The following is a 27,770-nucleotide window of genomic DNA, read 5'->3' on the forward strand; positions in this document are numbered from 1 at the left end:
GAACTAACAAAGGGAAACTGTGTGAGTGCACAATGAAATAAGAATAACAAGCACAGGAGACGAGGCATTGAGGACAACAAGCACAGGAGACGAGGCATTGACGACAACGGGTGGCACAGAGACTTATATACACACAGGGAAGGCAGGGGCAATTGAACACAGGTGGAACACATGAGGACTGGTGCAGCCAATCACAGAGACAGGAAGTGAAGAAAGAAAAACACACTAGGAGCAGAAACTACAAAATAAAACAGGAAACAGAACACAGGGAGTGGGAGAACATGAGACACAGAAACAACTCATAAACAAACATAAACACAGGGAGGTAATAGTTAAACTGAAAACACTCTTCATAAAGAGGCGGAAAATAAACAGTCAGATGACAAAACCATGACAGTTATCTGATGGCATTAAAGTTCAATATAGCTCCAGTCATCAAGTGCAGAGGAGGAGAAATGTGTTCCCTTTTGTCATCAACGAAATTATTTGAAATACATTATAAAATATAACAAAATTTAACAAATATAAAAAATATATATTTTCTAAACTATAATTTTGTCTAATTTAGGCAGTGAACCATAATGCATGTTTTTTTTAAAACTTATGATATAACAGAAAATACAAAAAAGTTCAGCCCCAGTTGCATGATTGGTATGGTTTGTGCTACAGTACACGTATTCCTATATGTACTGTCTTTTGTAAATGTTTGATATTAAGTCACTTCTGTCTGTTTTATAACCTGTTCATTAAAGACAAGCAAGGAGGTTCAGTCTTGGCAGAAAGATTAATAAAACGTAAACCCACATTTACTGACTGGTTTTTCTGGAGCATTTACCTAGCTCACCTTCATACATGACTTTTAGCCAAAACTCCTAAAAATTCAATGAAATCGTGAGCTTGCGTGTCAACAGATCCATCTCCATGACAACTCAGCAACGATCATGTAGTGATGAAATCCATGCAATTCAGTTGAAACCCCCAACAAAAATTGAGTTGGAGTTGCTTTGTGAAAGTAAATGATTTGTCTCCATTTGCATTGAGATTTGAGTGTGGGGATGTTTTTCCACGATGTTTTGCTGCACCACTCATGTGCAGAAAGTGAAAGTGAATTGATCGTGTACGAGAGGGACATTGTTGCACAACTTCCGACAAAGCTAACTTTCTACTGGTTGAATGACCAGCTGAACAAACAGATAACAGGACACACACTCTTCCCTCAGCTGTTAAAAACAGACTGCGATGTGACTTTGCGTGCAGTGTGACATTCGTGCTCAGGAGAGGTTCCAGGAAAAGCTGGTGTAAAGATGCAACTGTCATCCGGGCAGGTGTGATTGACTACTTTCTAGACTACTGTCTGAAAAGGCTTTTGCACAAAAGTTGAGCTAGTTCCTGGCCTTTTTTGTGGACATGTCGGGTAAGTGACGTTTTTTATTTAATTGCAATTCTCTCTGGTTTCTCTCTCCGAGTTTTTTAAATATAAAGAGCACTCACTATGCCATGTGACAAACAATACATGCAGCCAGGACAGAGCTGCAGAGTTAAGGTCACTCACAGTATATGAATCATATGAAATTGGTTTTACACTTATTACGGTACAACCACAACGGAAAATATTTACAAAATGGAGCCATTTTTGCCCTTTAGTGAGACTGCCTTGTAGAAGCAAGTTCAAATTTAAATGTGCATATTTTGAAAATTGGGGCAGCAGCTTCAATTGCTCGAAATTGGTCTGTCTTTGTGAATGAATAGATGAGGCATACTGTATGTACACATGACAAAGAAGTCAGAATCGAATATGAATAAAGTTGATCTATGATTGCCAGTGTGAACTTATTACTTAGTTTGGTAATTGTTAACTGAAGCATATGGTTGAGGGTAACCAGGGAATGGCAGACCACATTCTTCTTTTCAAGGATATATGGAGGACTCCCCTAGTTGTACGTCGCCTTGATTAAAAGTGCCTGCCAATTGAGTGAACAAATAAAAGCACTGTTCACCATCTACTCTTATCACAGACAATGGAAGTTATTACTCAGATCTGTCCAGTTGTCGTCAGATCAGCAGAGATGCATGTTGATACCAGGTCTGAACAGTAAAATCAGCCATCCTCTGTGTGGAACATTTCTTACCCCAGAGAAAAGTAGTGTTTGATTTACAGCCTGGGTGACCCCAAAAGGTCAAGAGGAGGGTTCGTGCCCTGCAGTCAATTGTCTTATTAATAACAACTTCCCCCTGATTACACTCCACCGTTACAACCCTTCCACTGCTGGTCACTTCCAGTTTACACCATCACATCAATTCTCACTCTCGACTCCTCACTTTCTATAGTAAAGCTCGTTCTCTGTGCCATGAAGGTAATACTAGAACTCTCTGCCCTTTCAAATTCTGTGGACTTAACCAGCTGAACCCCCCCCAATTTTGCCTGTGGGACGTTTTCAGATTTCTTCATCCATAAAACTGATAAAATGAGATCTTATATCTCACACTCTCCGACTCGGATCCCGATCACTCATCTCCCAGTTGGCTGCATTCTGCACTTTGAACTTCTGATGCCCTCCTACATGTTTCACAAAGAAACACATCTGCATACACAACTGCACAAACAAAAACTAATAACAATAGGATTTAATTCGCAGAAGAATTAGGTCATGATTATATGTCATATTTAGTGTGCTTGTTCTTTTGAACACTATCCACGTGTCCTCCCCTTCTGACATCACTGTAGCTGCTAATATTTGAGCAAGCCCACATGGACGTGTATGTTCAAGTTCTACGCTTGAGTCAAAGATCAGTTCAAAGGTTAAGGACACCAAATAACTTAAAGTCATCAATTCGTCACGATTGGCAGACATATCAGGCTCACTCTAAACCTGCCGTCTGATCATTCTCCAGCAGATGAGGCCTTCATCACCCTGGCCACCACAAACTCCTACTGCAAGGGAGCCACAGTGGTGGCAAGGAGTTTACGGCGGCATGGGACAACTCGCAACATCATTGTCATGGTCACACCAAACGTCTCAGAACAGGCAAGGTGGGTGTGCAAAAGATCCCTTGATCCCCTGATATGGACAGACACTGGCCTTTAACCAGTTTAATGACTGTCAATCCACAAGTTGGAGTATTTCCGGGGCTTTTAGTTCACTAAGTTAGCTCTGTCACATGTTATGAACATGCTGTTGAAGAGACAGTTCCCACATCATAAGTGGCAAACCCTTTTTATTAATAATAGTATCTTATTATCTCAATATCTCGTATTTTCCTGTGTGTAAGAGTTAAGTTATAATTGCTATATGCTTTGTGCCATTACATTATTTTTAATTTCAACTTTTAAACTGCAGTTCCATGCTGCTGTTAAACAAATTGTAATACTGGTAACAGTGGCTAACCTCAGACGTATATTCACCGGTCTGAAATGCTATCCAACAGACTTGGCCTTGAGAGTGTGTTTGATGAGGTCATCCTGGTGGATGTGATGGACAGCGAGGACCACCTCCACCTTTCACTGCTGGGACGTCCTGAGCTTGGGATCACCTTTACTAAGATCCATTGCTGGACTTTGACACAGTACAGCAAGTGTGTCTTTCTGGACGCTGACACACTGGTGAGTCAATTGAACATTTAGTCACAGGTTAAAGCCACATGTGGAAAATGTTTAGGATTATTTCGGGAAATGATTTCTTAACCATTAAATAAGCTACTAGTGACATGTTGTAAATCATACCAAAAAAGAAACAGTAGAAATGTTTATGGTACTAAAAGCGACGAGAGCGATGAGGATAGTTTCAGACATGTTGATGCCTCCTACAAGCAAAAACAAACACAGAGAAACAGTCACGCACATAAGCTGCTTACCTTCAAGACAGATTGATCCATTTACCACATTTTACCACATGTCAAACCATAGTCTTCATCATTAATTCCTAGAATAATTCCTAGAATTTTAAAACAAAGAGCTCATTCTAAATGAATAGATCCTATGCCCGAACAGATATTGCACAAACACAGCATGTGTTGTACATGCACAGGATGTACAGAACTGATCAAACTGGCTGATTGGATGATCAGAGTCTACCTTTAAAGTTCATCTCTTGGCCAACGTCTCTTTGTCAGTCAATAAGGCCACATTTGTTCTTATTGGAATCAATGAAAACACTGATGTTAGGGGACAATGTATCGGAGGATGTTGGGACTGTAGCTTCTATCTCTGTTTGGTCAGTGTAAACATGTACTCATGTCAGGTGGAACAGGCATGTTTGAAGACTGAACTCAGTAAACACAAATGGAGATAGTGTGTTCGGGTCATACCTGCACTGACGCACATACATGAACAAGAATGGTGTTGCAGTCTAAATCTAAAGTGAGCAAATGTCACTCTTTTTCTGGACCTTGAATTGATCATTTCTTTGCTCTTCTTTGAACAAATTGGGATAATTTGAATGATTTTGTTTTTCCAAGTCTGACGTGAACTGTTTAGAATTTGGTAGTCAAAGTTCAAGGGTCGAGGTCATTGTTATCTCTTCAAATAACATGTTTTGGCTAAAACCGTATACTTATTATTATAAAACACACTGTTACATAAAATACAAATACACTTTTTAAATTGAATTCCTTCAAAGTCTTGTACAGTATTATATATAATATATATAATTAACATATATATAACATCTCATAAATAGATATATTATCTCTCCATTGTCCAGGGATGGCAAACAATGCAGGATTCAATGACTTGAGTTGATTTGGGTTTGGGGCTTTCCTATTTGTGTTAATTGAAGGCATTGTAATAAAACATTGTCTTAAAGTATTCATGGGACTTTACTATTCTGCAACAATCTTATAGCATTTGTATTGGAACCTAAAATTGTCAAATGTATTGTGATTCATATTTGGGAAATCTATATCACTGTCTGGAATAATCAAAATGTGTTTTGAGTGATGTGTTGAAAGAAAGTCCAAACCTAAAACTGTCTTTAACAGCCTTCACAGTGCATTAACTTAACCTTACATCATGTATCGACCCACGCATGCACCAGCTCCGCATTCAAATGAAACTGTTTCACCTCACATCATCCGTCTCCTCAGGTTTTGAGTAACGTGGACGAGCTGTTTGAGAGAGACGAGCTGTCGGCAGCTCCTGATCCTGGCTGGCCTGACTGTTTCAACTCAGGCGTGTTTGTCTTCAGACCATCTCTCCACACCCACGCCGGGCTCCTGGATCACGCCCTGCAGCACGGGAGCTTTGATGGTAACACATGATTTGCGTGTCCTCTAAATTCTGACAACTGAACATCTTTATGAAAATGAAGAGGGGCAATAGAAGCACATTATTCGCTGTTCATGTCTTGTCTCTTTCAAAACGAATTGAAATCATCCACGGTTCACTGTATGGCACCTGACAGTACGAAGCTTGAGTACCATTTGACAATTCGATAGCTTGTCATCAGCATTCTAAAATTTGGCTTGTTTCAGTTTTATTTACTCAAAATTGGAGGATTGTTGATTGGACAAATGCTAATTTCCCTTCACATTTTTCGAATGCAAAAAAAACCTATTTATCTCTGTATATGCATACCTAAAATAAATATATTTACAGAAAAGCTACTTGCCATCTCTAAAAATATCATTTGTTTGTTCTTTAGATATGTAATTATTTTCTCTTATTTCCTCTTCTCACCACAAAAATACCATTATATGAAAATAAAGTAAAACATATATAGATGAATCATAGTTCTGCTGTAGAGTTAGATTTGGTTAGTATATTGTGATGTTGTCTTGAGGCATGTATGAAGTAAATCACAGTTCAGGATAATTATTAATTCATAATAAACATTGCCAAGTAATCTGTCCTGAAATCTGAAATCCGTCCCAAAAATAGGATCACAGAAAACAGTTCCTCTTATTTCAAGGTGCTGAAGGCAGAATTTTATATTTATACATGATTTACATATGTTTCACTCAACCCCCCCACCCACCCCCTCTGCTGTAAGGAGGGGACCAGGGTCTGTTGAACTCTTTCTTCAGCAGTTGGCCGCTGGCAGACATCACCAAGCACCTGCCGTTTGTCTACAACCTCAGTGCCAGCTCCGTCTACAGTTACCTCCCTGCTTTCAAACAGTGAGTGTGCTTAAAGTTAAATATTTATTTACAGTTAAATAAAGGATCATTTTTGGTTATTACAACAAAGGTCTCCTTTTTTGTAATTTTAGTCATGACAGTCATTTAAATTCATCCAAGGCATATCTTCAGAACATGTATGATGATAAATGTAATTTGAACTTGAGTAAAAATTCAAAAGTTGATTGTCAAACTTTACGGGGTTTTTTATATTCTAGAATATATCCTATAAGAATGTTTACATTTTCGTAATGTGGCAGTGTCAAAAGCCCTATTGTAACATCATTGGGGACTGATTTAAATTACATGAAAAAAAAAGTCACACAACTGATTTACCTCGTTATATGTACAGATTTCCCATGGTAGAGTTAGTGTAGTGTTTACAAATGAAATTGCGATAGCTTTGTTATTAATCAATAATTATTGTTGTTTTGTTTTGATCAAAGGACAAAACAGATCATGCAAATTACATCTCAGATTCACATATTGAAGAAGACAAGAATTTGCATCTTGTGTTATTCGCACACATTTAGTGTTTATTTGACCCAAACCTAAACTATCAAAGTCTCTCTACTTTATCCTCGTGAGAAGCATGTTCAAGGTGAAATGTTTGCAAAGTACTAATTTATATTTGCCTCAGTTTGCAGTGACTGCAACTAATTTGTTTCTATTTGCATTGAATAGTTAAATTCCGTTGACTGTATATGTAATTGAACAGTTCTTATTTGCAAAATTGGAAAATGCTGGAATTTCTTCCTGCAGGTTTGGCCACAATGCAAAGATTGTTCATTTCCTTGGAGCAATTAAACCCTGGAGCTCCCGTCAGAAGGGTGGCAGCAACACCATGGAACGGTTTATGTCCCTGTGGTGGAAGGAATACCACAGTCAAACAAAACCAACTCCACCAGGGAACCAGCCTGCTCAAGACTGTGATAAACCACAGCAGGTACCAAAAGCTCTGTGATGTCCAAACTCTATGTCCCATCAAGATACAGCACAATGACAAGGCAATCTCATGAACTTAAAACGTCATCAGACTCAGGTCTGTTCATTTTGATTTCATTTTATCTTTAATGGAAAGTGGCAGGAATGAGAGGAAACAATGAAATAAACTACTAAAGCCACACTATCAGTCAAAATCATAGCTATGGGGCTAACTAATATTTTACACTTGACTGATCCAAAGGCAGAAAGAAAGACATCCTCATGTAAAATGAATGGCTATACAAATACAAATACAAATATTATTTATATATATATATTTTCAAAAATATATATATTTTCATTTACTAAAGGTTCTGTCACTGCATATTATAATAGATGTTACTCAACAAGAGGAGACCTTGATTTGCTGGGCATTTTCTTTCAGAAAATCCAATTGGACTAAGTTGAAATAAACTACAGTTTAAGGTACACGCTGATGAAAGACCACGACAACCATTGTGGCTCACTGATGTATTTTGAATCTGCAGTTAATAGAGGAGAGAAAAGGAACGTGAGAATTTACCTATAATGCTTTTCCTTATTTTGTTTATACATATTATATGTTTTATACAATGTCAGATGTTCAATATTAAACAAAAGGAAGGTTTCATAGATGTGTAAACATATGAATGGGCGGCTGTGAGGACACTTAACCCTTAGATACTTAGAATGCAGCAGATGTGAAGGAGATGACGAGTGGACGAGGGTCACAGTGAGCAACTAAAAGAAGAGCTGATAGCAAGAGATAGATAGGTTGGTAAATAGTTAGGTGGGTAAAGGCTAAATAGAAGACAGGCTTTTCAGAAGGCTTCCTAAGGAGGCCTGAGCTAATTATTTCCTGTTTTAGTCAGAGGATTTTCTGACAGGTTGCATAACAGGCAGTTAAACTATTGATTACTCAAAGCTCCAATAGAGGAGCCACAGACTAAAGCTGAGAGCTGCATGATAGGTCCCCCTTTAATGTACTTTCAGCACAACACTCCACGTTGTTGAACCATACAGAATAAATCAATCATGTGCCATGTTTGGCAGATGCACTGCACGTTTTACCCCCAAACACTCCAATAGCACATTTCACTGATGACTTCCCCTCTTCAGCTGAGGGTTTGCTAATCAGTCACATAAGCTGCCGCAGAGTTTGGCTGGAACATAAACACGCAGACTGGAAGCCAAACGCGACACATGGCGGTGCAGCCAGCACTCAACATCCTCTCTTGTGCTGCAGATCCAAGAGAGAGACGCCAAGATGCCATTTAGAGGAAACTTGGACAGCTCCAATTCCCCGCTCACACATCTTCTGCCTCCAACTGAGGAGCTTCATCCACCGTTTGAACCAAAGATGGTAAACTGACAAACCAAAATATTGATCTGTTTAAATGATATCTCTTATTTGTGTCACTGTTGGGTATATATATGTTTTGCTGGAGTATCTTTATGAGTGTGTTTGTGCATATGAGAGAGAGAGAGAGAGAGAGAGAGAGAGAGAGAGAGAGAGAGAGAGACTGGGATATTTCCAAGTCAAACGACATGTCAAAAATACTTTCAAGGTTCCTTACAGTAGAACTGGACTCCAAGGTAACAAGTACATATGATCAAATGATTATTTTCTAAAATAGTCCAATAACTTGTGAGTTATTGGACTCGCAAGTTTTGTTTGAATTGATGAGTTACAAAATTGCAGGTCAAAAACTGCCATAAAAAAGCCATACACACCCTCCTGACAATTGTTTTCCCCACAGCATGTCTGATATTCAGAATACTATAACACAAGGCATCAAACTCTTAATTTAAAATCCATAATAATGACCCCAATGACCTCTTACCCTAAAACGAATACTTTTTGAGACAATGGTAAATGGTCTGTATTTATATGGCACTTTTCTAGTCTTGATGACCCTTCAGCCTTCAGGGGAATTATTGGGTTCAGTACCTTGTCCAAGTACACTTTGGAACGCAGAATGGAGAAGACCAGGATCGAGCCAAAGAAGACATTACTATTAATTGACATTATTGCGAGGCATTGTGATTTTGATTAATGTATATTAAATGAAGGACACTGAAGAGAGATGTGGCAAAGTTACACCAACATGGAAAACATCAGAAGCTACTTTTTAATTTGAACCAACATTCTGACAAAAGCCTAACTGATAGTAGGCCTGTGTATCCCCCCCACACACACCACCACCACCACCACCACATTGCAACCACATTGAATAGTTAGGATAGTTGCCTCGCGTAGCAGAAAGACTGGAAGCAGGAAGAAACTGGTCCTCAGCTCGATCGAAAGAAAAGCTTAACTCCTTTAAACACAGAGTTCATCTAAGGTTCATTTAGGATGAAGAAAAGTAAAGAGTGTTCGCTAATTCGTCCATTAATTAACTTAATGAATAACCTTATTAACATAGCTGCTTTTGTTTATCATACATTACGGTGAATATGAAGGTTCGTTATTAGGCAGCTCCTTGTTAGTTCCAGTGGTTGAGACTGTTATTTTGTACGAATTTGCTTGATTGCATCCAACTCCAACAAAAAACACAATAAGTTAGTCTATTATCTGCCACAGGCCTATGAGCCTCAAGTAGCATTACTGTTATCTGTTTCATTATCTCAGCTTGATGCACTGTGTTTATACAAGCTCGGAAAATTAGCATGAACAAATAAATGCCCTTCAGTACGACATCGGCCATGAACATACATCAAGGGTTGTATCAAGCACTGCACAGTAAAACTGAAGCGGATCCATTTTATATTTAAACATCACACTTCTTCTGCTGATGATACACTTTTAGCCGTCGGTTATTTTACATCGGTGTACACCAGTTGCTGTTGTGTATTGATGAGTAACATAACTCTTCTATCTGCAGTGTTCCCACACAGACAACACACGTTTTGAAGAAGACACAAGCGCACGCGAGGACACGGAGATCCAGGATTTGGCGATTAGCAAAACTGCTACGGATCCCGTACGTAACGTTTGGCTTTTTGACTCCTTCAAAACCCTTATTCTCATGTTTAAGCATACATTCCAACATTCCCAATATGTCATGTGAATAAGTTCATATCACTCCAGTTGCTCACTCTTGACATCTTGAAACTAATTTCTGCATTTATTTTAGTTTCAAAGTGGGAGAGGTTATATTAAGATCTGATTTCTCTCACTTAACTGTGGCAGAGGGAAACGGACAGAGAGCAAGAGGAGCTGGAACGCCGCACGCTGTGGGAGAATGGACAGGCCGACTATCTGGGCAAAGACTCTTTCCAAAACATCCAGAAGATGCTGGACTGTTTCCTGGATTAGAAACCCGCACATGAGAAACCCTCCGTGACTACCAGTGTACCATTCCTGTGTTTCTTCTTGAGGACTGGGATTGTTTTATTTTTCGACATAAAACCAATGCTATCAAGTAAATTGAATGATGATACAACCACATTTCTTAACATTAAAATCTTCTTTTCCACATGACAACTATCAATAAACTAAATGAGTATGACTGAGCACTTTATAATCATGTACTAAGACTACTGAAAACATCTTGAGAGATGACAGTGAAAGTGACCTTTCACAACTTTTTCAGTTTAAGAGGAATCTTAATTTACAGACCCTTTCCCCCAATGGAAATAATAATTTTCTCACTGTCAAGTCAAAGTTAAACAAATACTGAAAACCCCAAAACTTACACTGCACAAAGTAATTTCATCTTTTTTTTTAAGCATCAGCATTTTCTCTAAATCGCTGCCCAATGTTGTGAAACGCTATGAAAGGAACACGAATCATGATATTTTCCTAAATCTAACTAAGTTGTTTCGTTCCCCATACTTAACCACTCTGTGACATAAAACTTAAATCTAAAATCGGTTGTGTGTTCATTTGTCCACTAGGTGACACTGTGGTTCTTCTATCTGAGCTCTTTCCATTGTGGCAGCAAATCAGAGGAGCAGGGAAACCGATTAATAGATGTTTGACTGCAGTTGACAGCATGCTGTGTGATCCTTATCCAATGGGCACATAGTGCATGTAATTTTCATAGGCATTTCTCTCATAATGTTGTGACAGCAATGGAAGATACTGTGCTGAACACAAAGCAAAATGTCAGGAGGTGAGCTCAGGCTCAGCAGAACTCGGGCTGTTAGTGAGAAGGCCTTGTGATGACTGTTTCGAAAGACAACCTGGCACACACTGCTGCTTTTGGCTGAGCGGCTCCATCTTGACTCTGATTCATCAAGATTAAACAGTGAGCACCAATCTGCATTTATTAAGCTCTAAAATAAGCAAAAAGGAATCTGAGATCAGTCCCTGCAGACACTGACATTCTTTTAAAAATAATCCAGTTAAACACAGCTCCTCACCCAAATGAAAACATAAGAGAAATATATCTTTAGACATATCTACACATTTTTATTCTCTCAGATTTACAGCAGCGGAGTTGAATGTGCATATATCTGTACAATCAGCTCCAGGAGCTTCAGACTTGAGGGCAATCCTGCATTGTTGTTGTGTATTATTTCGTGTAAATATAAGGAGCTTGACAAAGTGTATGGCAGTCTCAGATAATTAAAGACATCGATTGGTTGGCTGCAGTTCAGTTGAGGTTCAAAAACTATTTGTTTTAAAGTCAGGGGGCCGACACCTATATGTGATTCCGAGAAATTCCACCTTTGTCAGGTGCAAATCTCAAGGCAGATGGAACTGAATGCTGTGCTTGGTCAAATCACCAGAGCTCCAAGCTGTTTGGTTTAGATCAAGCACCTGGGTTCTGTTCGGTTTCCTCCCCTCTACTGTTTATTCTTTATTTTCAACATAAGTGATTTCCCCTCTCCTACTTCTTTGAGTTTGTTTCAATGAACAAATAGTCTCGATAATGTCCCCATCTGGAACTCCTCTGTGTGTTAATGATTACACAAGCTTTCTGCTTGATGGAGTGTTTGTGATCCGGTGATTAAAGTGGATGTGGATGAGGCTGTGTGTGTTTGTGTGTGTGTGTGAGAAGGGGGGAAAAAAAGGAGAGAAGTTGTGTGTGAGTGCAGATGTCCAAGCCAGTCAGTCCCAGATATCATTTAAGCCATGCTGTGATAACCTTCAGAACCATAAAGTGTGGACGTGAGAGAGAATGTGGTAAGTTTCATAAAGTCCTGTTTAGGGTTTACTCAACCGCCTACTCCGCATGTGTGTGGTGGACATCGCATGACTATTTTGATTCATTCTTAAAGCCAGTCGGCTAATTTGACCAGCGGTTCAACCAGTGATTTTGGATTCTAATGACCCATAATTTTTGTGATCAGGCTAATTGGGGACTTGAGGGTAATGGCAGTCAGCTGTGGAAGGGAATGTGGGGTGCACTCATTTCGAAGCTCCTGATGGGGTGGAGTAGCTAGGTGGAGTTGGTCCTCGCAGCAGCAGAAAGTCGACCAAGACTGGGCCACAGACCAGATTCTCAAAACTAGACGTGTGAGTTCTCTGCTATTCTGCAAACTGAGGAACATCTGAGGTCAATTTGTTGAGATAACCCTCTAGAGGAGGATTTCGCAGTTGTTGAGGCTGGCACTGAGTCCAGAACTTGTAAATTAGCTGTAATATCTGTGAATCCTATTGAACCCAAGCAGAATAAATTGAATAGAATTCAGCACTGTGATGGCCTACAGGCAGATGTGACCATTCCTAATTCCTAGAGTGGGGGGGTGATCCAAATGTTAAGAGTTTACTATACAGCTGGTGGAACCTGAGAGACTCTCTGGGAAGGTCTTGTATCTGTTGCATAGTTGACACAAAGCAGAGGGTGTAATAAAATAATTATCTGGCAAAAAACAATCATTATAATGTTTTAGATAGTTGATTATTTTGTTCATTTGATTTTCAGCAGTCAGATCTACTGAGCATGCGACAATCAACAAATGTTTTCTCTCACATTTTTTTCAATTTAGCAGCTTATTTACTGGGACTGATGAAAATGTTGTCAACATCGCAGAAGCCACAGAGGAAGAGAGGGTTTAACTTACATTTCATTACCAAGGCATCTCCACATAAACACCGTGTTCTCATACACTGAAGCCCATGTCCTCTGATGGCGTCCTTAAAATGCAGTTTCTCGGTTGCTCAGACATAAAGTGCTCTGATGTTCAGATGTATTGATCATGTTGCTGTAGGACACAAATTCTCCACAGCTAGAGCTCCCTTGTTCTGTCTTTGATTCGTCAATCAGCTGCAGATCTATGTACAAATCATAGATCACAGTGGGTTCACTGAGTGATCCCCTTCATTCTTTTTTCCTCTGATTAATATATATATATATATAATATGATTATAACTAATCTCCCTATAATAGAGACTTATTTTTCAATTTCCAACATCAGTTTCTTTAACCATCTGAAATCAGCGCCGATAAGCACAGGGAAGTAACTCTTCATATGAACAGCATGTGGCATTTGAATTTGAAAAGGTGTCAGTACTTAATACTGATGACTGTTTCTTTCAGTACTGAGAGTAAAACACATTCATATACAAGGGCAATTGATGAGCACAAGATGGGAGTTTTCCAAATGGTATTAATGTGACTGTTTATTCACATGCGGAGAAACATTTATCACTGCAGTCTAATCAATCCTCAGAGTGGAAAATGCTAACTTCATCTGAAAGAAGAAAGCTAAAGATCTTTTCTGTGAATATTGGACGAGGCGGAACAGTGTAGCACTGGTTGACCTCAGTGCCCTGAAAGGGGGGGGGGGGGTCACTGATACTAAAACTTCCCAAAGAGTGACTCTTTTAGGCTGAATGCGCTGAACTAATGGGAGATTTCCTCATGGCTCCAGATGTTCCTTCTTTCTGGAAGACAAGACTGCGGCTACATTCCCAGTGCAATGACTGCATGTTTCTACTCTCTGTGAGTAATGGTGACCTACTTCCTTCATCCAAAATGCTAAGTTGAGCATTTTCGCAGGTTTTCATCTGTTCTGTTCTCAAAAGCTGGCTGAAAAAAAACAGTAAACTTTTAATAAAGTCATCACAACAGAAAAGACACAAACATCTGTATGTTTGCTGAAGATATTTATTTTGAGCCTTTTCTTTTCTTTTCAAAAGAGTACACCCACTCATTGATGTTATTTTACAGTTATAAATTGAAAACATTCTTAAAACATATTTCTCCAATCTTTTGCTTTCCCTGCCTTTGCAATAAAGGTTTTTGTTTTTGACTACGAGTAGTAGAAAGGAGTGGAAATCTTATATTAAACTATGGGAAAATTGCAGTTCATTACAGTCTATCAAAGACATTATTTACAAATGAGGACATAGAACTTGCTGAGAACAGGATCAAAACATTATTGAAATATCTGACTCAGATAATGGAAAGGCACAGGATATGAATCATTATCTCAAATAAGGCCCTAAAACAGACAATCCCAGCTGCATTTTACACATTTTCAATTAATTCTGTAATTAAGTTAAACAATATTTCCGAGTTAGAAAAACAGACCGTTGACACAGCTTGACATTATTTGTCATTATCAGAAGCAACTGTACAATGTCAACAAAGGTTCATTTACTGCTCAGGATGCTGCAGAGCCAAATAATCTATTGACAATATCCATTTTGCTCAAATGTGTTTTTCTGCCTTGTTTAGTGAGATCCAAAGTGCCATATGGATTCGCTGAATGTAGGTGTAGCCTGTTTGTCAATAGCTTTATATTTTGTCTCCTGAAACTTCACACATTGTTTGATAATTATGGGTTAATGCTTCCTAAGAAAATTGACTTGGTCTGATGATGGCAATATAAATAACAGCCAAGAAAGTAAGAACTTTAAAAGGCAGCAATTTAGCAGAGAGCCTGTATGGCTTGAAATTGTGCCCTGAAATACACCTCAATTTCTTCCATAAACTAGCAAAGGCAAGGCAAAGGACAATAAAGGCCACTATGATGGATTTGTTTGCTAATTTGCATAATACGAAGAGCAGTAAAATGACATTGACTTTTTGAATTTTACTACTATCAACACCTGAGACTGAGATGATACAATTAATTGGCCTCATATCTGAACTGATTGTGAGGGCAATCCTGATGTCCCACATCCTGATATCCTGATGGGCCATCTGGGACTTGTGTTCTGAACCTACACACCAACACATTTAGTGCTTAATAATACAATCAGGATCAACAGTAGCGATAATAGCAGCTTCAAATGAAATATTGTTCATGGACCAATTGTTAACTCCAGTCAAAGTATTTCCTGATTCTTTTTTGGAAAAATATTAATAAATGTCACTGAAGTAAATTGTGTTCATCAATGGGGGTCCCGAATTAATTTACTACATGGTAGACAAGATAAGATATAACACCAAACAAGTGCTATTTGGTGTATTATACTGTACATTGTGATGATCAAACAAGTGTGTAATTGCTCTCACTTTATCTAATAACAGAACTATCTGACTTTGCTTGGTTTTGTTAAGCCTGTAACACGCTTAATGCTGTTTGATTTTAGATGATTGAACTTCCTCCTTTTGTTATACGCCAAAGAGTTAGAACTTGCAAACTGTAACTACAACTGTTCCGTCATGCTATTACATTGTAGGAGAAAACAATAATTTGACAGGTGTTATTTCTAGTGAAGTGGACACATTAGGTAAAGACCAATATACTGTCTGAGGGGATGAAGTCATTAGACAAGCTAAATTGCACAATGAAGGAGTAAGGCCCATTGCTATTTTCCAGGGATGAGGAATATGAATATATTGAGCACAGCAGTTTTTACATTTGGATCATTAAAAACATTAGCTGCTTTTAACTAGGCAGTTGCTTGGGCAAACAAAGAGAGAACGACCACGATGAAAAGTGAAATTCATCAGTACACATTGAGAAATGTAGCTTTGGAGTCGATGCCAATGGCATTCCTGGCCGTGCAGCGGTAGATACCACTGTCTTTTTTTGTGGGGTTCTGAATAATGAGGGAACCTTGTGGATGGAGGTACTTGTTTCCAAAAAGGCGTGGCTGTGCACTGACAGCCAAGCGGGTTTTATCAGGCGTTTCCCATGCAAGCTCCACTTTTGGAATCCCATTTGCTACACAGTTCAGCTGCACAGCAACTCCATGTTTAGCATAGGTCACCGGGGGAGGGCCATTTGTAATTTGAGGTGGGTATGTAATCACAATTACTGCTGCAGAAAGCTGAGAACTTCCATACTCATTTGCAGCCCGACATATATAGGACCCCCGATCATAGACTGATACTTGTTGGATTGCAAGCGTCCCATTGGGCAGTACAGAGTATCGTCCAGCTCTCTGTGGTCTATTGAGGACAACCCCACTGGGTAGTGTCCATGTTAGTCTGACGGATTCGACATTGGTTTGACAATGTAGCAATAGTATTTCCCCATTCATGATGCTAATAGGAGAGTTGTATCTGTTGTTGATCTCTGGTTTTATTCCTGGGGACAATGTGATAGTTCGTTCCACAAGCCCTCCAGAATTATGCCCCAGACAGCGGTACATACCAGCTTCACCAACAGATGGATTACTGATGATCAGAGATCCATCAGGCTGATGGAAAAACTTGGAGAATCGAGCACCACTTAGCAATGGTATGCCATTGGGTAAGATCCAAGTGACGTGAGGGAGTGTCGAGCCGTCAAAGGAGCAATTCAAAGTCATGGCATTCCCCACAGTCAGTGACAGACTATGTGTTTCGGGACCTCTACTTTGTGGCCTCTCAACAACCTCTTTTACATCCAAATCGACCAACAGTCTGACCTCCCCTCCTTCATTCCGAGCGATGCAAGCCAGTTGCCCTGAGTCTGTCCTCTTGATTGACCGGATTTCCAAGGTACCATTCTGGTGAACTGTCATTCTGTTGCTGTAGTATGGTGCAGGAAGGATCACATTTCCTGTTAGAACCCACATGACGCGAGGGGTGGGTGTGCCCTTTGCGACACAGTCCACCAGTTTCCGCTGATCCTGGACAGCAGTTATCTTGACAGCACTGGCAGTTTCTCTTAGGCCATTGATCGTTGGAGTGGTTACTAGGACTTCCAGCCTGATGACTTTATGGTCTTGTCCTACATTGTTCCTGGCCATGCAGGTGTAGTTACCTCCATCAAAACGTTGGACCTTTTGAACCACCAATGTCCCATCATCCAGGACCTGATATTTGTCCAATGCAGAGGCGATCACTCTATTTGTTGGGGAAATCCATGTGATGACAGGCATTGGTTCCCCTTTGGCATTACATCTAAGTGTAATGGACTCACCATAGAAAACCCGCACAAACTTTTGATCTTTATCCAGGATTTGTGGTGGAGGAGTTGCAACCTTGAGCTTAACTCTGACCTTCATCTCATCTTTGCCAACTTGGTTCTCAGCATAACAAGTGTAGTCCCCTTCTTCTGGCATACCGACATCATTGAAATACAGCGTCCCATTGTCAAACACCAGATACCTACAATACATGCAGTTGAGGAAGGAGAGGGACACAAATTGTTTAAAGACTTTAATGACTTGAGCTTTCAGATTAAAGTTATGTCCATAAATAAATGAAATTAATTATTTGTAATTATATACAGTTACATCATCATGAATGGGCCGCATTCACCAATATCGTCTTTTGTTTTTTTCTAGAATTTCCTGAAATGAATGTTCCTAAGAAAACTCAATGTCAAATTCATGCATGTTCTTGAACTGCAGAATTGTTTACACCTGTGTTCTAATACAGAATTTGAATGCTTGAACAAAATTCATGAGACTGTGGCGCATTGGACTCGAATAAAAATGTAAAAAAGTTGTTGTATTTAGCTGTATCAGCAATGGAAATAAGATAACACAAAAATGATAAATGGGATGCAACTACATGTTCAGTGAAAGTTGCATCGGGAAAAGGTTGCAAAGTTGATAAGGAAATAATTTTGTTATAGTCTTACACACATACAGGAAAGACTTCTTAATAGAGGCCATCAGCAGCTCATACCTGCGTCTGCGTCCTCCACTGACATGGTCCCTCTGTTTCACCGGGTTGACCATGGTGCCATCCGGCAGTGCCCAGCTGATCTCAGGGCTTGGGAGCCCAGACGCCACACAGTCTACCTTCAAGTCTCCACCATAAACCACCTCCTGACTGGATCGCTGCTGCTTCTGTTCAATTTTGGCTGGCCTTGTCAGTACAGTGACCCGCAGCAGAACATAGTCATCACCTATCTTGTTGCGTGCCATACACAGGTAGTCCCCACTGTCCTTGTCGGTCACAGAATGAATGATTATAGTGCCATTTGGGAAGACCTTAATCCTGGGGTCAAAACTACAAAAGTGACAGAAGAAGTACCATTCAGAGGATATTACATAAATGCATTTATTTAAACATTTAATTAAGGATGTAGAAAAATTATTAAATAATAATGTGTGATTTTACTACCTGTACTGAGAATCCACCAGCTTCTTAGAGGGTGTCCTCCAGATGATCCAGGGATTTGGCTCTCCTGTTGCCACACAGTTGAGCAACAAATTTCTTCCATAAATCACATCTGTTCTTTGGGGGGATGATGAAGAGATACTTGCCTTGGAAGAGGATGGATTCTTCTTGGTAATCAAGATCACAGTTCTCTTGCTGGATGCCACTGCATTACTAGCTGAGCACTCATATCTCCCAGCATTTCCCGGGCCCAATCCCTTTATGTATAGGGTTCCATTAGGAAAGACCGAGGGGTTGTGTCCAGTGAAAAACTGGGAAGCAGCGAGTTGCACGCCATCAGATGTGATCCAGTGAATGACAGGTTGAGGGACACCTGTGGCGGTACAGTGGATGTAGGCATTGCTGCCCTCTAGAAGAGTGAGGTTTTCATTTTGTGTCTGTTGAATCAATGGTGGCAATGCTGACACATGAAGGTGGACAGAGACACTGTCAGTTCCAACTGCACTGCTGCCAATGCACTTGTAAATACCTTTGTCTGTGTAACTGGCCTGGCTGATCCGGAGGGTTCCGTTACCAAAAACAGCCACACGCTGCGGAAGGGCCATACCAATTGAGGCAGCAGCTATGCGAACATGGTTAGGGAGCAACCATATGACTTTAGGCATAGGATGCCCCTCTACTTTACACTCCAAATCCACTTTGCCACCGAGATTCACTGTCACGTCTCTGTTCCGAGGCTGGAGCACCCGAGGATGCTGCGACAGGACCACAAGGTTGACCACCATCTTGTCTGTACCATACTGGTTCTGGACCTTGCAGAGGTACTGACCCCCATCCATGTGCTGTGTGTTCTTGATGATTAATGTACCATTTGGTTGGACCTCAAACCTGTGAACCCTGGTGCTCTGCGCAATGCTTGCCCCTGCATGAATGGAAAGACAGATATTTTAGATATGACACACATATACATTATAGGTGAAGAATTACTGTAAAGAAAAGAGAAGAAAAACAATATGCTCTAGGTGAAATTAATGTAGTATTTTTATGGCGTGAAAAATCATTGTGTGGGTCCGTATCTCATAGAACAACTAGACATACACTAGCTTGACTAACTTTATTTTGTCAATTTTTCTATCAGAGTTTGAGAACGTTGGTGTTTGATTATTCATTTTGTATCATATACATACTGCTAATACGTTTGTGTGTCATGTTTGTATTTCACATTGTTTTTTCAAGGTTGTATGTACTTTACACTAGAATCAAATGTAATTATATTTTGAGCTGACTGTATCATTTTGCACATATTACATGTGTTCAGACTTTTGAGACTTCATCCAATTAATAATGAAATATTTTGAAAACCAAATAAAAAAAATGTATGTGGTGTCATATTGTATATTATTATTCTCATCCACATCCTTTTTCGTGTCCAATTGTGAACATGAAAACTTATTTTTACCTATGCTGAGTGTCCAACCATGATATAAACCTAACAACAAGTATATAAACGCGTATTTTACACAAAGTGCATGTGTAAACATTTCCATTCAAACATCTTTTATTTTATCTGATATAAGATAGTTACATACTGTTTGACCCAATAACATGCAGCTAACAGATGCTTGATTGATTGAATTATATAAAGTTGAAAAACAATATAATATAAAATAAATTATGATATATTTACAATATAATAATAATATAAAAATATGATGATAATAATAACAATATCGTTAAATTACAGAAATGTCTGTCTGTCTTTCTGTCTGTGAAACACGTATCTCATTTCTCCATTCAACTTATCAGCTTCTCAACTCACTCTGTGTTGTTAAGGGCCCAAGGAAGTGCAGTGTTAAATTTGTCATGATTAGGACACGGAATGCATTCAATATTAATAAAAGAAATCGAATAAACAGGTGACCAGGACCCAATTGAGCATGTATTCTTCTACGTATCCAGAATACATTTGTTCTACAGTTGTCGTTACTGCTGGTAGACCAAAAGTAATGCATCAGCAATAACATTTGTCCAGTTTATTTTGATAATTTTACAATATCTATTTGACCGTATCGGACCGACAAAGACATTCACAGGTGTTTGGGATGCTGATCTCCATCATGGCAGGAGCATTCATAATAGAATCACTTCCTTTTAAGCAATTTGTCTCCAAAGTATTTTGGAACAGTATAGGCCTGTTTGAGGAGTGCTCACTAATGAAAAAGAATCATTCTGAAGTAGGCCCCTGAGTGTATCAAAGAAGCTATTCTTAAAATTATAATACATATTATTCACAAATGAAATTTCAGAAAGAAAGCTGCAACCAGCTCGACAGGCCAAGCAAACAACCAATCCCAAGCATTCATGTTAATATTCATTAATAATCACAATAATTATTTCCATTTTCCATTAGAGTGTTTGTAAAAAAGGAATTGCAAAGACTGTTCTAAAATGTGTGTATACCGAAGTTTTGATTTTGAATCATACATACCATTGGCAACTTTGGTCCATGACAGGAATGGCTTTGGCTCTCCATTAGCCTCACAAGGAAGTTGAGCATCTGTTTCAGCTTTCACTGTGAACGTTTGGAAATTGCTCTTTGATATCCTTGGCTTCCCTCTTGAAATAGATCCTCTTCCAGGTAGCTGGTGCACACTGGACACATCCTGGGTATTTGTCAACAGTTCCTCTCGAAATTGATTAGTTTGGATTGCAGGAATTGCTGGGGTAGGAGTGGCCTGCTTATGTATTCGCCCACTGGTGAGTTTTAAGGCAAAGGATGTCATTTTGTGGTCAGGTGACTGGGTTGCAGAAGGGTAGTCTGATATTCCCCAAGGCTTTGTGGTAATGATAGGTTTGATTTGCTGGATTGTGATCATAGGGCCATCCTGGGCAGTGGTCTTTGGTCCCACGTTAACTCCTTTGGAATATGTTTGGGGTGTTGTGGCATGTAACACCTCTTGGGATGGGATCAAAGGATCAGGACTTGATGAGGTGGTAGACGGAGCTGTTGTTAGGGTGGTACTTGCGATAGAAGGATTCACAATATCAATATTTGCAGTTTCTACCTCTGATTCACTGCTTGGGGTGTTATGTTGACTGACTATATCATAATATCTCTTGGTAACCTGTTCTGTCTCCAAATGACCATCAAAAAGCAAACTCTGAGTTGTAGTTATGTCACCAGAAGTGTATTCAGATGTTGTCTTGGATGCTTGCTCAATCAGGGGAGAGGATGAGGCAGTTAGAGATGGCAGCGGTGAAAAATGCATCCCAGATTCTTTCACAAGCATCTTTCCACTATCAATTTCAATGGGTGGGTATTGTTTGGCATCTGTTTGCACACTTACAGTCTGAAAATCCACAGTGGAATTGTTAGAAAATGGCACATGTCGAAGGTCTCCTGTTATACTTGCTCCGACTGTCTCTAAAAGTCTAGAAGTTGGAAAAGGTCTGCCTGTTAATGTCTGCAAAGTGGTTAATGTGAGCATATCAAAGTGCTCTCGAGATGCATTCTCTGAGACTCTCAAGGCTGTTTGAGAACTTGTCTTTCCATGACCCACTGCTGGAGAGGCTGTTGGAAATGATGGTGCTGCTGATGTGCTTTTGAATAGTGGTTTGGCCAGGGGTTGAAGGGGGTCCTTAGTTTTGGGGAGAGAAGTTGGCAGCGAGGATGGTTTGGTGGCTGACTCAATGTCATGCCTGGAGACTGTGTTTTCTTTATGACTCAGTCCCCCTGATGATGCTGCTTGGCCTCTGGTGAATGGAACAGTGGTATTGAATTTGGCTTTTGTAACTTCTAATGGTTCTATTTTTAGCAGTGTGGAGGCAGTCGTCCTGGCTGTTGCAAGTGGAGCATTTGCAGGTGTGGTGGCAGTAAACTGGGTGGGTTCATTCAGCTTTTGTTTTCTTCTGTTCGGTCTTTTCCTCCGATTCCCATTCCTTCTCCGGTTGTTAGGCTGGTCGAGGCGCAGGAACTGTGCTGCGGTTGAACTACTTGCAGTGGTGGGCACAAGGGTAGTTGCCACAAATGACGTCGTAAGCATTGCTTGAGAGTGCAAATCATCAAGTGTCGCGTCCTCTGCCTGAGTATACTTTTCTGATATTGTTGTAGCCTCTCGAAGATATTTTCCACTTTCTTCTTGGCTTGTCTCTGATTCATTTCGTTCGACTACAGAGATGATTTCAGTTCCACTGGAAGAATGCTCTCTGTCATTATTAGAGCTGGCAACAACATTCGGCCTATTTGTATTCTCACTCCTCTCAGATGTGTCGGTCCAATCAGTTGTTTCGACTGCATTCACATTTGTATCTGTGCTGTAGTTATCTCTTGGAGAAATTGTGCTGCTGCTGGCACTGTTTGTGTTCGCCTGCCAGACAGTGACATGTAGGGGAACAGGTGGAGTCTGTGAAAGGGGAAATACGCTGTCTGAAGTTGTGTATTGATCCAAGTTTGTGTCATGGGTTGTGCACCATACATTGTCTGTGGTCTGCATTGTCTGTGAGTCTGTTGTAGCATGTATAATGTGTGTGTGCTGACTGTTAGATGTGACATGGGTTCCCTGACTTTGTCTGTTTTGTTCATTAGTTTCCATTTGTGTATGTTGTACTGGACTATTTTGGGTTGTTAGGTAATCCTGTCTCTCTTTCTCCGGCACAGTCATGCCATCTGATGACCCTTCAATCATGTCTTGTCGCTGTGTTGTTTGCTCTATCTGTCTCCTCTCTGTTGTGTGCTGAACTGGTAGTGATGTTACAGTATTCAGAGTATTTCTGTCTCTAATCTTTGCCAAAATATCAGCCCATTTCTCTGGGTCTATTTTACTCTTTGACACATTAATTCTCCTCTTGCTCTCAACTATATGTTTCCTGTCTTCTGTTAGTTTTCGAAGCACTGGTGGCCTCTGCCCAATATTCTTTGATGGATGGCTGCCCCTCCTCCCTGGGGCTACACCTGCTGGAATTCTTCTTCTCACAATATCTTGTCGGTTAACTGGGGACATTTCTTGACTTATCGCAACTTCCCCTGATGCCTCCTCTGGATGTATGTATGTGTTGACCCCTGAGGCTGACTGAGGTCTTGCTGGAAACCTCCTCAAAGGCCTCATGAGCCCGTTGCGCCTGATGACAGTAACTTTTGCAGCCACTGTATCCACACCATGTTGATTAATGGCAATGCATTTATAATAGCCACTGTCTAATAACTGAGTCTGTGGGATATGTAGAGTGCCGTTGGAATAGACCAAAGCTCTGGAGGATTTGTCTTGGCAATGAACAATTTTGTTGCTTGGGAGAATCCAGTTAATTTCAGCATCAGGGGAGGCAGATGTCCTGCAAGGAAGGGATAAGGGGTTTCCTGCAATTACCTCCGTGGGTGTATTCGAGGAATCCTCTCCGGGGGGAGGGTTGGAAGATTCCTGCACTGTCAGGTGAAATGACAGAACAGCCAGGTCTCCATGAACATTAGCAATGCAGTAGTAAATTCCTGTGTCTGTGTGGCTGACAGATTTAATGACCAGCCTTCCATTATTGGACACAGACACCCTGTTGTCTGGGCTGCTGTATGGTGCCTTCACTTTGGAGCCATCTGGTAGCATCCAGTGAACTACTGCTTGCCCAGAACTGTGCACATTACAGTACATTTGATTTTGACTTCCCAGGATAGCACTTAACACTTTACGAGTCAAATTTGTTGACTCAATTAAGACCCATTTCATTTGTTGTCTCCGCAACTGCTCTACTTCCACTTCCTCTGAGAGGTCTGTGCTGAGGATCAATTTCACTTTCTTGGCTGATGATTGAAGTCTGTTCAGCTGAAGCTCAGCAGATGTTTGCATCAGCCACGCCGGCTGGGCCATGACGTTGACTTTAATGCCTGTATAGTAGCGGGCATCCTTCTCAGAGTCCTGTTCATAGACATAGGTTGGATGAGGTTCTTTGCTGAGCATGATTCCCCTTTTTAAGTGGGCTGGCACACTGCTGTAGTAAGCAATTAGCCTCCAGAGTCGTTCATACTTTTCTCTATCAACAGGACATTCAAGATCCACTGAAAAAGTGATATTGGAGGCCAGCTGGAGCTGGTTGACATGCTCCCAGTTGATCCTGGTAATGTTTCTTGGCATGCCAACACAACACTCCAGATCCACCTCATTTCCATGTTGATCAGAAAGGCCCAGGGAGATGTTTCCAAATGGTTCCATGAAGTTCTCTGTAGTCAAGACCTCTGTTTCAGTGTCCTCGGGTGGGGAAGTCCTGTGAGGAAAACGGATGACTGGGCTGCTGCAGACCAGGTTCTCCAGAGCCAGGAGCTCTTTCTTCTCAAGGTGCATGGGAGACAAACACATAGGACACAGCTGGCCACCAGGAAGGGCCTTGTCCTTTTTACATTTCAATACACCTAAATCAAAAGAAAGTAAAAACAATATTACAAAATATGCACATTAAGTAGTCTTGAATAATCATATTTGATAAAATGCTCAAATGTAGCATGGACAATGAAGGCTCAAAGTCTGAGGTCATTCTTTTTTCTCTTCAAGAACAATGAAAGGCCTGAATGAGATTGCATAAAGACGTCAAATGACTAACCTGGGGAGGTTTTATCCCAGTCATGGAGCCAATTCATGTTGCAGTCACAGGCCCACGGGTTCCCATGGAGGTACAGATTTTCGAGCTGAGGCATGGTCGCCACCAGCCCAGACGGCAGCGATGTAAGTCTGTTGTCTGACAGGTAGAGGTGCCTCAGAGTGGACACATGGAACTGGCTCATGAGAGTGAAGGTGGTGAATGTTGCTGGATGCAGCTGCTGAAGCTGGTTGCCTTCCAGCTGCAGCAGTCGCAAGGAGGTAAGACCCTGGAAGGCATCAGGGTGGATAAACTCCAGTTGATTGTGGTCTAGATGTAACCTGGACAAAGACCACAGACCCTGAAGGGTATGTCTGCTGATCTCCTTCAGCTTGTTGTAGCTGATCTTTAACATCTAAACCAATGAGAAAAGGAGAAAGAAAATCATCATTAGTAATCACAACAGTATGAATCTCCTCAACCCTGCCACACCCATTCACAGACATTCACCACAGCCGATATGAGATGCATATCATTCTGAACAGAGGTGAAATCAAAAACACATTGAAGACATTTCTAATTGTTTAGTAAGCTGAGTTTATAAGGTGTGTGTGAGTGTGTGTGTGTGTGTGATAGTTAAAGGATACTTTAAGGGTATCATCTCACTTTCAATTCAAATGAACACTTGTCAATGCTAGAAACACAATGGAACCATAGTAAGTAAAGTTGGACACAACCAGTTCCAAGTGTTTGGATTTCTAGCACGTTGTTTTTATCTTGGTAAACTTGGTAAACTTTGTAAGGGAACCTAGACCATGTTGTGCAAGTTCAAAATTAAAAAGAGCAAGCTCAAAGTTCAGTTGATAAAGGTTAAAATTTACTACAGGAAGAAGCTCATAATAACCCATAATAACCATTTTCTCCAAAACCAAACACAACTCAAAGACCAAGCAAGTGAATGTCGACAAAACAGAGAAACTATACATTTCCACAAAGCCGGTATCAATGATAAAGCTACTTCATGCTAACAAAACAACCCCAGATTTCACAGATACCAACAGTATCTTTCACATCTTTGTAAGGCCAACACTGCGCCTAGATATGATGTTATCAAAACTTTTAAATAAAATAAACAAAGCATGCAAATGACTATGTAAAAAATATTAAAGAGCCTTAAAAGAGGCCAGCACAAACAGTTCCTCGTGGGGTGTCAGAGTCCTGTCCAGGGATATTTCATCCTGAGCAGTAAGTTATTAATATATTCCAAGGTTACAGTTTTCTCCTGTCTTCGGCCAGTACCTGTAGTGACACAAGGTCCCTGAACACTCCATCATGTAGAGTTTGGATATCGTTTCCATGAACCATCAGAAGCTCCAACTTCTGAAGACCAAGCAGTGATTTATCTGTGATCTTATGAATGCTGTTGAACCTGAAACAACAAAACAAATTTTAAAAAAAATCAATACTTGCTGTACTTTTTTCTTTTACACTGAGATAATCCTATATTTGAAAAAGTAAACACACACTTTAAACATAAGGAAATATAAAATATACCTAGAATAGAAATAATGTATACAATGCATAGAATATATCACAGTGAGCTGAGTGCACAGACAGAATGTTATCGCAGTTATATAAGTTATACCTGAGTTTATAGTGCAATACAGTATAGTACTATATTACAACTGTAGCAAATTAACAGGCATGCTGAATCAATGATAGAGACTGACCCCAGGTTCATGCGCTTCACGTATTTAGGAACAGCATCTGGGATGGTGATGAGTGAGCGGAAGGTGCAGTGGAGCTCAGTAGGCTGGGGGCAGGCGCAGGGCCGCGGGCAGGAGACAGAGGTGACCGGGGGCAAAATCATCAGCACCAGCATGGTCTGGAGGACGCGTACAACCGCAGGGTCCATCTTTATCTGCGGGAGGGGAACTCACAGCAACTGTCCCTATAACAGTACAATGGCGGTGTTATTGTTGTTGTTGTTGTTGTCTTGTACCAACAGAACAACCTCGGGTACCATCCATCCGAGAGAGGTGGAGTTAAATTTGGTTCAAGCTCCGTTTGGCTCTCCACCTTCATCATCTCATAAATGGATGAAATCCGGTAAATTACGCACATTACGCTGCAGCGGGATTTAAGCCAAAGTGCTCCCTGCCTTTTTTTTTAAAGTAACGGCGTACTCATTGTAATGAAATATAAATGCTCTCACCTCAAACCCTTGATCGATTCTTTTTAAGAAGATCCTCATATTCCTCTTCAACATGGATCAAGAGAAAAAAACGAACACGCACAAACGCCGCACAGTCGAATTGAAAATTGGAGAGAAACTGAAACTTCTGGAAACCAGGAAGACAAAGTTGGCGTTACGAGACAAAAAAAAAAATTCGCATACAGTAGTAAATAAGCACAGATTTGATAAATATAGGTACGCGCTTGATCAGCATGCGCTGCGGACCTCCTGTAAGAAATGAGAGAAGGGGACTCTCACGCGCACCGTGGAGACACAACAGGAGGAGCCACACGTTTTTCGAAGAGAGAGTTTCAGTGGGAGTTTTTTTTAGTTGCACTTGACTGAGAATATGATACTCTGATACAGACAAATACATACGCTGGTGAGTGTAACGCTGAGTTCATGTGGCTGGAATACATTAGGTGAGCCATATTGAAACCATGGGAAATAGATTAACCCCAATCGGGGTGAATGAAATGCAGGACGAGATC

General features: G+C 40.4%; 2 protein-coding genes across 3 annotated transcripts; one reads left to right on the forward strand and one right to left on the reverse strand.

Annotated features, from left to right (window-relative positions):
- Positions 1-311: 311 nt before the first annotated feature.
- Positions 312-10,589, forward strand: gyg2 (glycogenin 2). Of its 2 annotated transcripts, none has more exons than XM_035149772.2 (9): positions 312-1,414; positions 2,893-3,031; positions 3,427-3,601; positions 5,083-5,245; positions 5,988-6,114; positions 6,877-7,060; positions 8,324-8,440; positions 9,963-10,061; positions 10,271-10,589. In XM_035149772.2, exons 1-9 carry the CDS (start codon positions 1,408-1,410, stop codon positions 10,394-10,396), a joined length of 1,137 nt encoding a protein of 378 aa, XP_035005663.2. In that variant the 5' UTR covers positions 312-1,407; the 3' UTR covers positions 10,397-10,589. The 2 variants fall into 2 exon arrangements, with proteins under 2 accessions (XP_035005663.2, XP_035005664.2); XM_035149773.2 differs by having other exon boundaries at positions 2,896-3,031.
- A 3,531-nt stretch (positions 10,590-14,120) lies between these two features.
- On the reverse strand, positions 14,121-27,536 carry mxra5a (matrix-remodelling associated 5a). The gene is made up of 8 exons (XM_035150108.2): positions 27,259-27,536; positions 26,774-26,994; positions 26,343-26,472; positions 25,068-25,458; positions 20,974-24,879; positions 18,489-19,407; positions 18,048-18,374; positions 14,121-17,522 (listed from the first exon to the last, which is right to left on the reverse strand). Exons 2-8 carry the CDS (start codon positions 26,956-26,958, stop codon positions 15,932-15,934), a joined length of 7,449 nt encoding a protein of 2,482 aa, XP_035005999.2. The 5' UTR covers positions 26,959-26,994; positions 27,259-27,536; the 3' UTR covers positions 14,121-15,931.
- Between the last annotated feature and the right edge of the window lie 234 nt (positions 27,537-27,770).

Source organism: Hippoglossus stenolepis, chromosome 24 (assembly GCF_022539355.2).
Source record: "Hippoglossus stenolepis isolate QCI-W04-F060 chromosome 24, HSTE1.2, whole genome shotgun sequence".
NCBI classification, from domain to species: Eukaryota; Metazoa; Chordata; class Actinopteri; order Pleuronectiformes; family Pleuronectidae; genus Hippoglossus; species Hippoglossus stenolepis.

Coding starts and splice junctions, on each gene's coding strand:
- gyg2 (XM_035149772.2), top strand. Junction 3,032..3,426: donor AACGTCTCAGAACAGGCAAG/GTGGGTGTGCAA, acceptor GCTATCCAACAG/ACTTGGCCTTGAGAGTGTGT. Junction 6,115..6,876: donor TACCTCCCTGCTTTCAAACA/GTGAGTGTGCTT, acceptor TTCTTCCTGCAG/GTTTGGCCACAATGCAAAGA.
- mxra5a (XM_035150108.2), bottom strand. CDS start 26,958: ATGGACCCTGCGGTTGTACGCGTCCTCCAGACCATGCTGGTGCTGATG. Junction 26,473..26,773: donor GTGAAGCGCATGAACCTGGG/GTCAGTCTCTAT, acceptor TTGTTGTTTCAG/GTTCAACAGCATTCATAAGA. Junction 18,375..18,488: donor CTGGTGGATTCTCAGTACAG/GTAGTAAAATCA, acceptor TCACTTTTGTAG/TTTTGACCCCAGGATTAAGG.